The 11139-nt window shown below is 35.6% G+C and overlaps 2 protein-coding genes across 3 annotated transcripts; one reads left to right on the forward strand and one right to left on the reverse strand.

Moving 5' to 3' along the window:
- The first annotated feature begins 319 nt into the window (after positions 1-319).
- Positions 320-2725, forward strand: LOC115456094 (methyltransferase-like protein). 2 transcript variants are annotated; one of them, XM_030184981.2, is made up of 4 exons: positions 320-545; positions 924-1076; positions 1549-1968; positions 2316-2725. In XM_030184981.2, exons 1-4 carry the CDS (start codon positions 460-462, stop codon positions 2626-2628), a joined length of 972 nt encoding a protein of 323 aa, XP_030040841.1. In that variant the 5' UTR covers positions 320-459; the 3' UTR covers positions 2629-2725. The 2 variants fall into 2 exon arrangements, with proteins under 2 accessions (XP_030040841.1, XP_030040840.1); XM_030184980.1 differs by having other exon boundaries at positions 477-690.
- Positions 2726-3817: 1092 nt separating this feature from the next.
- LOC115456093 (cytochrome P450 CYP12A2) lies at positions 3818-10734 on the reverse strand. Its single transcript, XM_030184979.2, has 9 exons — positions 10315-10734; positions 8865-8983; positions 8645-8781; positions 8450-8559; positions 8269-8385; positions 7562-7840; positions 6846-7005; positions 5687-5902; positions 3818-5184 (listed from the first exon to the last, which is right to left on the reverse strand). Exons 1-9 carry the CDS (start codon positions 10371-10373, stop codon positions 4858-4860), a joined length of 1524 nt encoding a protein of 507 aa, XP_030040839.1. The 5' UTR covers positions 10374-10734; the 3' UTR covers positions 3818-4857.
- Positions 10735-11139: the final 405 nt, after the last annotated feature.

The following is an 11139-nucleotide window of genomic DNA, read 5'->3' on the forward strand; positions in this document are numbered from 1 at the left end:
CTCTCTCCCGTTCTTTCTTCATGAGCAAAGCAAACTGCCATAAAACCAACGAGGCTATTACCTATATAAAATATCAGCAATTAGTAATTACTAATATTTTTTTAAAGTAAGTATGTCAATTGAATAGATATACTTATTCGAATGATTTTTTGTTTGATTTACGCCTTAAGGAGAAATTATTCGAATGATTAAATTAGTGTATTAATCGACACGACCATCGCCTTCACTAGTTTTCATATTTGAGCATAATAATAATACTGTCCCTTTTTCTCCTTCGTAACTTATAATGCAGAACTACAATGATATGCTAATATAAATCTGTCAAACGAATGTCAAACTGCGACAGACGTCATGAGTCAATCGTCAGTTGTGAAATAGGTTATGTTGTTAGAAGCGAGACTACGTACAAGATTAAAATAAGTTTTTTATTAACTCGCTAGAAAATACCTGTAAAATTTAATGGACGAATCATCAGCAGAAAAAAGGCCACAATTTGGTAACAGATTTCTAGAAAATGCTGACGAAGTATTCAAGCATAATGCGTGGTACCGTATTCACAACTATCAAATGTTTTAAAAGACATAAAAATGTAGATATAAGAGAATTAGAAGAAACGAGACATAGGAAAAAACCTGCTATGGGCTCTAGACATTTGCCCGACAAGAAATTAGTTTATCTATTTAATGCTTGGTACTTAACTGTAATATTATTGTTATATTTTTCGGTTATTTACTATTTTAGCCAAAAAGATCCAATTGTAATTATATTTAGGTTAATCCTATTACATTTATTTTAGTTTTTAAGTTAAGTTAGTTGTAGTTACTCACATCTCCTAGCTGTATCTAAAAACAGTCAATATATATATAAACTGCATCTAAAGTCTGTCAATTAATAAGCAAATGTCTACATAATATCCGTTTCAGGGACAATGTCCAGTGGGATGAAGAACAAGAAAACCTGGCCAAGGAAAAGGTGAAACTGAATTCGCAAGTAAATTTCTCTGAAGGTGACATAAAATCACTAGAAGACGAAGCTGACAAACATTGGGATGCATTTTATGACATACATCAAAATAGGTGAGTACCTACGTAATATGGTGTAACTGTATTGTGAAAAAACTTCCATACAGATCAGATTGGAATGCCTATCCCTAAAAATCCAATGTTGATCACTGCTGATGGTGTATACATTATCTTATATCCTAGACCTCACTTTTATAAATATTTTAATAAACAAGAAACTGACTGATATAACATTTGCTTACAGCATTGCCTGCTTGAAAAACATCTTTTGTGGATAAAAGTCCCACTTTATATTTTTCCTGGGAGAAAAAGGGGTGTATATGTGCAGTTGAAGCTTAACCAATACATCTGTGAAAACTGTATTTAATGTCATGTAGTAGTTTTTTTTTTGCGTGATGCATATTCAAACATACAGATCAATATTCTAATTATTGAATAGACATCTGTTGCTGTTATAAAGACCCCATACATTAGTTTTTCTTCAATATCTGTAAGGTTCAGACATCAACGTAATATTCCTTTACAGGTTCTTCAAAGACCGTCACTGGCTGTTCACTGAGTTTCCAGAATTAGCTCCAGATAATACATCAGCACCAGTAAGGGTATTTAACGAGTCAGATGAAAAACAATCAGAAAATAAACCCCAAAATGAACCAAAACCCACAGATGGCAACACTAAACGGCAAATATTTGAAATTGGATGTGGCGTTGGCAACACCATTTTTCCTATTTTACAATACAGTAGAGATTCTAATTTATTTATTTATGGATGTGACTTTTCATCAAAGGCAATAGAAATCATGAAACAGAATGAATTGTATGACACAAATAGATGTGAAGTGTTTGTTTTGGATGCTACTGAACAGAAATGGAATGTGCCATTTGAAGAGAATTCACTTGACATTATTGTTTTGATATTTGTTCTGTCAGCTATTGACCCTTCAAAGTAAGTATTTTTTAAATCAATTTTATTATAAAATGGATAATGTTGGTTTCATCAGTTTTGGGTTCAGTACACACATTGATATGAATAATGCATATCACTATTTATATTTCAGTCTGTAATTGAATATTTTAGCACATTGCCATTAATTATATTTTTACTCTGCAGAAAGTGTAATATTGACATACAATTATATACTTTTACAATAAAAAATACAGTTAAAAGTTGGAAAAATATAAAGTATACCAAACTTAAGTTAAATATGTCCTTAACATATATACAATATGATATAACATACTAGCTTCAAAAATGACATTGAATTATTTTTAATCAATCCATTCCATTTCCAGGATGCCAACTGTCATTAACAACATAAAGAAGTACTTGAAGCCAGGAGGACTTGTAGTTTTTCGCGACTACGGCTTGTACGACTTGGCACAACTTAGATTCAAGAAAGGGAGATGCATCTCAGATAATTTTTATGCAAGGGGTGACAACACAAGGGTATATTTCTTCACACAAGAAGAAATCAGAAGTTTGTTTAAAAATGAGGGGTTTTTAGAAGAACAGAATTTAATTGATAGAAGACTTCAAGTGAACAGAGGGAAAATGTTGACCATGTACAGAGTGTGGATACAAGCTAAATACAGAAAACCTTTATAATATTTAATGAATAAATAGGTTTACAATTTCATATTTATGTAATCTTAATACAATTGTTACTTATATGTTTTGGGTATGCATAACAAATGCAATCAAATGAGCCATTTCATTTGTAATATCTTTTTTCAAAAAATCATGAACATGCACAGCTAAGATAAATATTTGCCATCAGGGAAATATGTGTCTTTTATACTACACATATTTAAAGGTGGACATATTCCAGAAACAAACAATCACAACTAGAGCACCCATTTTTCACCAAGTTTGTTTGCCATGATGTAATAGGGGGCGAGCCTTTTGCCATGGAGTGCACAAATTCCAGACTCCAGGTTGATACTAAGCAGGAAGATCCATTATCGCTTTGCTCAACCCGGAATTAAATCCGGGACCTCAGAGCAATGTCGTACATAACTACAACACTGAAGCAAACCGACGCGACACTTCCTCTGTGTCAACCGAGCATAGATCTCGATCCACACAGACGAAGTCGCGAACACAGTGAGCTATATTTATAAAATATAACAGCAATGTGATGCTATTATTTATGTACACTGTTTTCCTAAACAGGACGCCTTCCCATAAGTTAAGGAAATTTTGAAGAAAACTGTCACCCAGGGCGCCTAACTTCGCTCTACATTTTTGCCAAAACTACACGAGAACCGCCAAAAACGAGAGCATAGAGACCATATTCATGTTGTTTCTCTAAATTCATGCGGTCTCCACTTCGTATTGGTATTTTGTACCCGAATCAAAGGGCTCTCGGGATTTTTTTTCTCGAATTAACAAACAATTGTAATATGCTACAGCGATAAACGTTTAACACGTCCATCTTGTATGACTACCTAACGGACAACTATGCAAGCGAGAATATGAAAAGCCACTCTGATCTCGTCCTGTCTCGGCGGGACCCATGACAGAAATTTACGAGAAATCGTCGTAGCGTGAAGTAGCATCTTAGTAAGCCGGCATGATTGTGTCGAATGGCATAAGATAGCCAACTGTTGCCATTCGATACTCTATCTGGACGGTACCGCGCTTACTATCAGGCGCAGTGCAGTAAATTTTCCGTGCCAGCAAGGAAAAAAATATTAGAGTAGGCTTTACTTATAGCCAAAATCAATACCGGGTATGAAATAAATTGATTACGCGATTTTGTTTAGTGATAAGTAAGTACAGATAAATGCCAATAATACATTAATATTTTATTACAGATCCTTCTGCTATCGATAACATTTTGCTTATATTTTATCAACGCTGAAGGCATATCTTAATTCTTATATTTGCAGATTGTATTTCGGCTATATAGGTAACACGGTATTATTAATTTTACTTCGCGAGTGCTGGGTTTCAACTCAAAACGATAATTGAAAATATTTTTAGGTACTACTTATATTTTTTTCTTTTTTTTTCACATAATTTAAATCGCCTAAATTACTTGTGTAAAGGTGTTTTAATTTCAAACCATACAAAATTGTGATATCATGTCAACACGAGTTACTTTAGGTGAGTTAAAGGTCACACATCGAAGCGTTGCGACTAAACAAAACAACGCAACGTCGCATCGCAACTTAGAACAAAATCTAGCGCGATGCAAATTCAAATATTTCGTTTTTGGCGTGCTGGCTGACGCAACTTTAAGCACCGCTTTGATGTGTTTTAGTTGTAGATACTGTTTGAGAATCGCTAAAACTTATGTGTCCGCATAGACCTATAAAATACATACATAATATATTTATGATATTGAAATAAAATTATTTTACTGCGAGTCTGTTCCCTCCGTGACCGTGAAAGCTGTGATATCTGAAACGTTTTTCTCGAAAGCCCATAGGAAAGAAGATTCCAAAGAAGAATTTTGTACAAACTCGATCGAAAGAAAATTATAATAGATAAAAACCGTGATAAAATTCATAAAATATCTTTATCACAGTAACATTCGCGTAAACATTAGAAATCATTAGATTTATATTATTAATAATCATAATAATAATAATTAGCTACCGCATTGCATATCATACGTAGCACATAGGGTACGTCAATATATTTTAAAAAATAACACCAATATTCACAGACAATACTATGACGACACAGTGCGCCCGAACGCAGTGTCGACAATTTCATAGTATTCTTTGGCTTTGTTAAACTTTGTCACAGCATTGCTTCGTACTTAGCTAAGTAACGTTTGTGAATACGGAGGTAAACCACAATACAAAACTATATTTTTATTTATCATCATTTAGCATCCTCAAATTTAAAGTAATAAGGTTTCTTTATGGTGTTCGTGAGTTTATTAACGACCTTCAACGGCGGCCCATCCCAACTCACTTTTAGTTCGTTTATAAATCTCGTTACGAATATTTCCATTTCTAATTGCGCGATTCTCCTTCCTAAACAACTTCTTAAGCCGAATCCGAAGGGCAATGTCACCATAGGATGCGCATTGCCGTAGTACAATGGGTCACTTTTATCAGCAATCCATCTTTCTGGAATAAATTCGTTTGGACGAGGATAATATTTCTCCATTCTTGATAGATATTCGTTAGGAGCTATTACGTCGACCTGAAATAAATTGTAGTTGTTGTTTAGTATCAAATATAAATAAACTATAGTGATCATTTCGAACAAGTATTCTTACAGAGGTTTTGAGATCCTCAATTTTTAATTGCTCGGGTAGGATTTATTTTATATCCGTCCAGATAACGACGACAGTACACAAGGTATTAAAACCCGCCATGGGCCCATGTAAGTGTCGCGTTCCGGGATCAGCCTGTGTACACTGTACACTATATCCGGTGTCAACAGGCCGGCATAATTGTGTCGACTGCCGAGGGGTAATCATCTTTCGTCAGTCGAAATTCTATTGGACCCAACTCCACTTACCATCAGGTGCAGTAGTCACTTTGGCGCGCACGTATAAAAAAAAGTAACCTAACCTACATTCTATAGTAATTGAAAATTAACAACAAAAAAAAAACGATTGAAACTTTTCTAATAAATTACATAACTTTGACTTCATTCGTACACTCTACCTATAATTGAATCAGTTTTGCTTTATACTCACTCCTTCAGGAATTTCATATCCTCTAACAACGTGCGGCTTCGACGTTCGTCTTAAATTAGCCGGTACGACGTGATAAAATCGTAACGCTTCCTTCAAGCAAGCTCTAAAATATTTGCTCCCAGACTCTGGATCCGACCTTATTTCCGCGCGTAGTTTGTCTTGCACTTTAGGATTTATTGCCAAGTGGTAAAGAAGATTGGTAGTGACGAATGCGACCTGGAAATTAGAATATAGCATGAGTATGTTGGAATTATATGTGTATCTATAATAATAATATCAACCCTGTATTATATACTGTCCCACTGCTGGGCACGGGTCTCCCCTACTGCTGAGAGGGAATAGGCCTTCGTCCACCACGCTGGCCTTCGAAATTCTTATAGAGAACTTCTCAGTTATGTAGGTTTCCTCACGATGTTTTCCTTCACCGTTTAAGCAAGCGATAATTCACAAAGAATACACACATAATTTTAGAAAAGTTGGAGGTGTGTGTCCTTGGGTTTTGGACATTCGTCTCGGCAGTCCGATCCAAAACCAACTAGGCTATCGCCACTCAATGTGTATCTAATCTTACATAAATGCGAGTTGTGAAAATGTTTGGGTGTTTGGATGTTTTGTTAGAAGTAAACGCAGAAACAACTGAATGAATATGGAATTTGGCACACGGATACTAAATCGCTCGAAAACATTTTACAACCTAGGTACCAAACACAAATTACAGTCGAACGATTTTGCTATCGTAATCTCCACGCAATGACATAAATCCACGTTGCAATTTTATCATCATAATAAATATAGCTCAGAAATAAATCGTAGTACCTTAGTTCTATCTATGTTCAGCTCACGTCTATTTAAGAATAGAAATAGAATCTTATGTCGTGTACCACTTTTTATTGGCTTATATAACTCGACTAGCTTCTGCTCGCGGCTTCGCCCGCGTGAAAGTTGTACGTGATAAAAGTGCCCCTATATATATATGTTTCCGAAATAGAATAGCCTATCTCTTTTCCCAGATCTCAAACTGATTAATGATGATGTATAACGATACCTTTTATTATTGGCAGAATATCTTTTACAACCATAACAAATAAAGTACAACGCACGGTCAAGAATAAACGCTAAGTTATCAAACACTGAACGCTTAATTTGATTTCATACTTACAGTATCAATTCCGGCAAACAACATTTCGTTCGCCATAACAACAGCAACTTTCTCGTCTATGGCTAAAAGTTTTTCTATAACGCTCTTGTCCTCGTCTGGAATGTCATGGCCTCTCTCTTGAAGCGCTTTCTGGGCATGTTTTATGTAATTCGTGCTTATTCTGAAAATCAATACCTTATCGTCTTTCCAAGTGGAAACTTTGTGGCTGTATCATTGAGTATTTTACTAGATTTCTCTTTCTCATGATCACATAATAATAATATCAGCCCTGTATTATACACAGCCACTGCTGTCCCACTGCTAGGAACGGGCCTATACTTCTGAGAGGGATTAGACCTTCGTCGACCACGCTGGCCTAATGCGGATTGGCAAACTTAACATACTCTCAAAATTCTTATAGAGGACTTCTAAGGTATACAAGTTTCCTCACGATACTTTCCTTTACCGTGGAAGCAAGCCATAATTTACAAAGAATACTCATATAACTTTTAGAAAAATCAGAGGTGCGTGCCCTTGGATTCTTAACCTGCGGACATTCGTCTCGGCAGTCCGTTCCACTCCCAATTAGGCTTCGCTACCATTATCACAGAAAGATACATTTAGTGCTTCAACCATCAAAATATGTTTTACAGCTGTTAAGCAATGTTTAACATAAATCCTTAAATACGTGCACTGCTCGTTGTAGCTAAAACAGATAAATTAACTTTCATACTTACTTCCAATGAGAGTCGTAGGCATTAGTAATCTTCTTGTAACTGGGTGTAGAAATATATCGCCATGGACTTGGGAGAATTTCTAATTTGTAAGACATTTCGAAAATTACTTTCGTGCTATCCATCATTTTTTTGGCGGGATGATCTGCGGGGATGCTGTCTTGAAGACATCCGAGTCTTGTGCCCAGCGCAACGAGGGCTATAGACTCCAACGAGAATTTCGTCATTTCAGTATCGAAATTCCATTTTAAGTATTCTTCGTCGTTTTTAATTCGAGATAACCTGGTAAAGAACAGTTTGTGAGTTATGTGAGTACTTATTAACAATATGCTTCTTATGTATTTTTTTGCTTGCCGATGCAAAACGCTTCATCCCTAATGTAACGTGAATACGAAGTTTATCTCATCAACTTAAACCGTGTTTAGACTAGCAAGTTATCGCAGCAATTTTATTTACCTTTATTTATTTATTAACCAAGAAATTCCTGATGCGTTTACTCTAGTGGCAATATTCTAATAATTTAATGCAGAGCTACAAGTACTGAAATCTTTGCAAAAATCAGCTTACGGTGACTGTTTACACGGTAGAAATTGTTGCGGACGATATCTTCTGCATGTTTCCTTATTTATCTAAAAACCGCTTTGAACAAGTTTATAAAAGCGCCATGATTTGAGATAAGTATCTATCTACATTTTAAGACTACGACGCACCTCTGTGTCATCTCCACGGCTATCTCATCAAGAGCTGGACCGTAAAGCTTCACCAACTTTGGCTTCAACAAAGCTGGATTCACTTTCATGCGAAAATCCCTCCATTCTTTTCCCTGTCTGTAAATAAAAGGCTATTATTTTCTTTATTTTTTTCACTTCGTCCCCATTGTCAAGTTCTTACGCTGTTATCGTGCCGTTCATTCCTTCAAATGTACTTTTCTGTTGTTCCCTGTAATATGTAAGTACTGCAAAGCCCGGTCGTAATGACGTCAGGTCTTCGGCACGGTATACCTTAAAGAATAAGCCTTAGGTTTATTAGGGGTTTACCAAATAGCTGTGACTCTTTAAAACTGCTAAGAACAACAATGTTGGTTACCTGTTCATAATCTTCTGGTTCGAATAGTACAACCATAGGACCTCTAGCAAATGCTCCGTTCATTTTAACGATAGGGCCATATTTTACACGAAGTGTGTCTAATAAATCGAAGATGTTTCCTTTTGGTCCAATTTCGCCTAAAAAATTACAGATGTTTTAAAACGATATATAAATAAATCATCAGCATAAACCTCGCAATAAAATGATGAATATCACTAACCAATAAAAGGCAGGAAATTATGTAAAGGTCCTATAATTGGGAAAGACTTCAAACCAGGTATGGAACTGAACGGTTTGGGCGGTACTGAGGCAGCCGCAGATAATTTTCGGAATGCACATCTGTAAAACAAGCAATTTGGTATATATTCGTATTCTGTGTTAAAACACAAGCGATTGTCTCTTGTCCAATTATGTTTAAAAACACATTAAGTATTTTTTGTTGTCGATGACTTAGGATTGGACAACCGCCTTGGTGGCATAGTTGTACTGGATACGCGGTACGACAGCGCTCTGAGGTCCTGGGTTCGAATCCTGGGTCGGGCAAAGTGATATTTGGGTTTTTCTGCTCAGTATCAGCCCGGAGTCTGGAATTTGTGCCCGATATGGCGATAGGCTCGCCCCCTCTCACATCATGGGACGGAACACACTTGGCGAAAAGTGGGTGCCTTGGTTACGCCTCTGCATACCCCTTCGGGGATAAATGCGTGATATTGTGTGTGTGTGTGTGTGATGACTTAGGATTACCCCATCTATTGATAGATTAGCCAATCCATTGAAATTTTTTTTCGTATATTCGTTTGTTACTTGTCCCGCTGGCAACAAAACTAGCTAGAAAAAAAAATGATTCTTTGTACTTATATAACAGCAGCCGCTGACGTTCTGCCCTGCACGTTTTACTGGTCACTCTGCCCTCCGAGGAAATTCTTTTACGCTCCGTCTCCCACCCAATGGACCCCATGCACGGGAGGACATTCGTCGCGGCCCTAGCCACACATTTAAGTGCGTGTACCTCATGGTTGTAAATTCACATTGAGGCCTATAAGAGCTCGCGAACATTTCCTAGCCCTCTCCCCTCCTCGCACCCTAAGAGTATAATGTACACCTATTATAATTTATATGACAAACAAAATTTACCTTCGTCATGTAACTACCTAGTTTATTACCTTTAGAATACGTTTTTTAACAACAGTTATCTGAGTTTGTAGTATGTAATTTGAACTATATTGCACATTAAGTATTTTTATAATAATAAATTTAAGCTGGATATATTACCTACAAAATCCGCGTTCGATGTAGACAATAAGTAGACACCTACTTACTAATGTGAAAAAAAAAGAATTAAGTATAACTGCATTGGGACTTTTAGTTTGACTGCAAACCAACTAGCATTCCCCTCATATAAGTAACTAGACGTTTTTAAGGTATAGTTTGACTAGATTAGCTGCTAGAGGTATTTACATACAAATATCCACGTACCTACTGTACTGTACTGAACTCAAAGATATTCTATACTTATTCATCAGTAACAACTGTAACTAATGTAATACTATCTACTTATATCCCTTCAGCCTATCTTGCCCTGAGATCAGAAAATTAATTTATCAACCCATCTGACTTCCTAACGTCCACACAATATCTATTGAAATACTATTTACAAAACCAATACTTACTGTAAAACACACTGGACTTGCACAGTAAACACTTTATTACAACCAAATTTTCTACTCATTATTAATTAATTAAATGAAGTGGAATATACGAAAACCGTGAAAATAAAAAGACGCCGGCGCCTATTACCCGACGAGAATAATAAACACAAGTCACAAACTGCTGCTTGAGTGTTCACAAACAATATTCAAAAATAGAACTGATTAAAATGACCTTGTGGTCGCGCGTATCTGTGACATCACGTATGATAATAATAAGCTTGTAGATGATAAAAAAGATACAATTTTTTTTCCAGTAAATTACTTGTGATGATTTTTATTTGTCACGCAAATGTTTTATATCACTGTACATAAAATGTTGACAGTGGATAACTACTCCAACTTAGTTGCTAAAACAATAATAAACTAATCAACAATCTTAATACTTAGTTGAAACAGTTACAGTTAATGTTATAATAAGTTCCTATTTATATTAATAATTATTATTATATTACTTATTATATGAAAACAAAATACTTATGCACAATTTCATGTTCTCATACTGCGTCATGTGATGTGTGCATACTCGAGTGTATATAAGTGTTTATATCTGTGAGTTTTTTAATTTGATGGAATATTTTGTTAACGTAAATGTGCACAAATATGTTGCCAGTTAAAACCATAAACAAAATGTCATACAACCGTTCCGTTTTTCAACAGGATCAGCACTAAGGGTTAAAGAACCAAATTTCATCTAAATCCGTTACGTCGTTTTTGAATTTAAAGCGTCAGACAGGCATATAGACGCAGCGGGGCTCATTTGTTTTATAATATATTTATTAGGTCTTT

This window comes from Manduca sexta, chromosome 14, assembly GCF_014839805.1.
Source record: "Manduca sexta isolate Smith_Timp_Sample1 chromosome 14, JHU_Msex_v1.0, whole genome shotgun sequence".
Classification (NCBI taxonomy): domain Eukaryota; kingdom Metazoa; phylum Arthropoda; class Insecta; order Lepidoptera; family Sphingidae; genus Manduca; species Manduca sexta.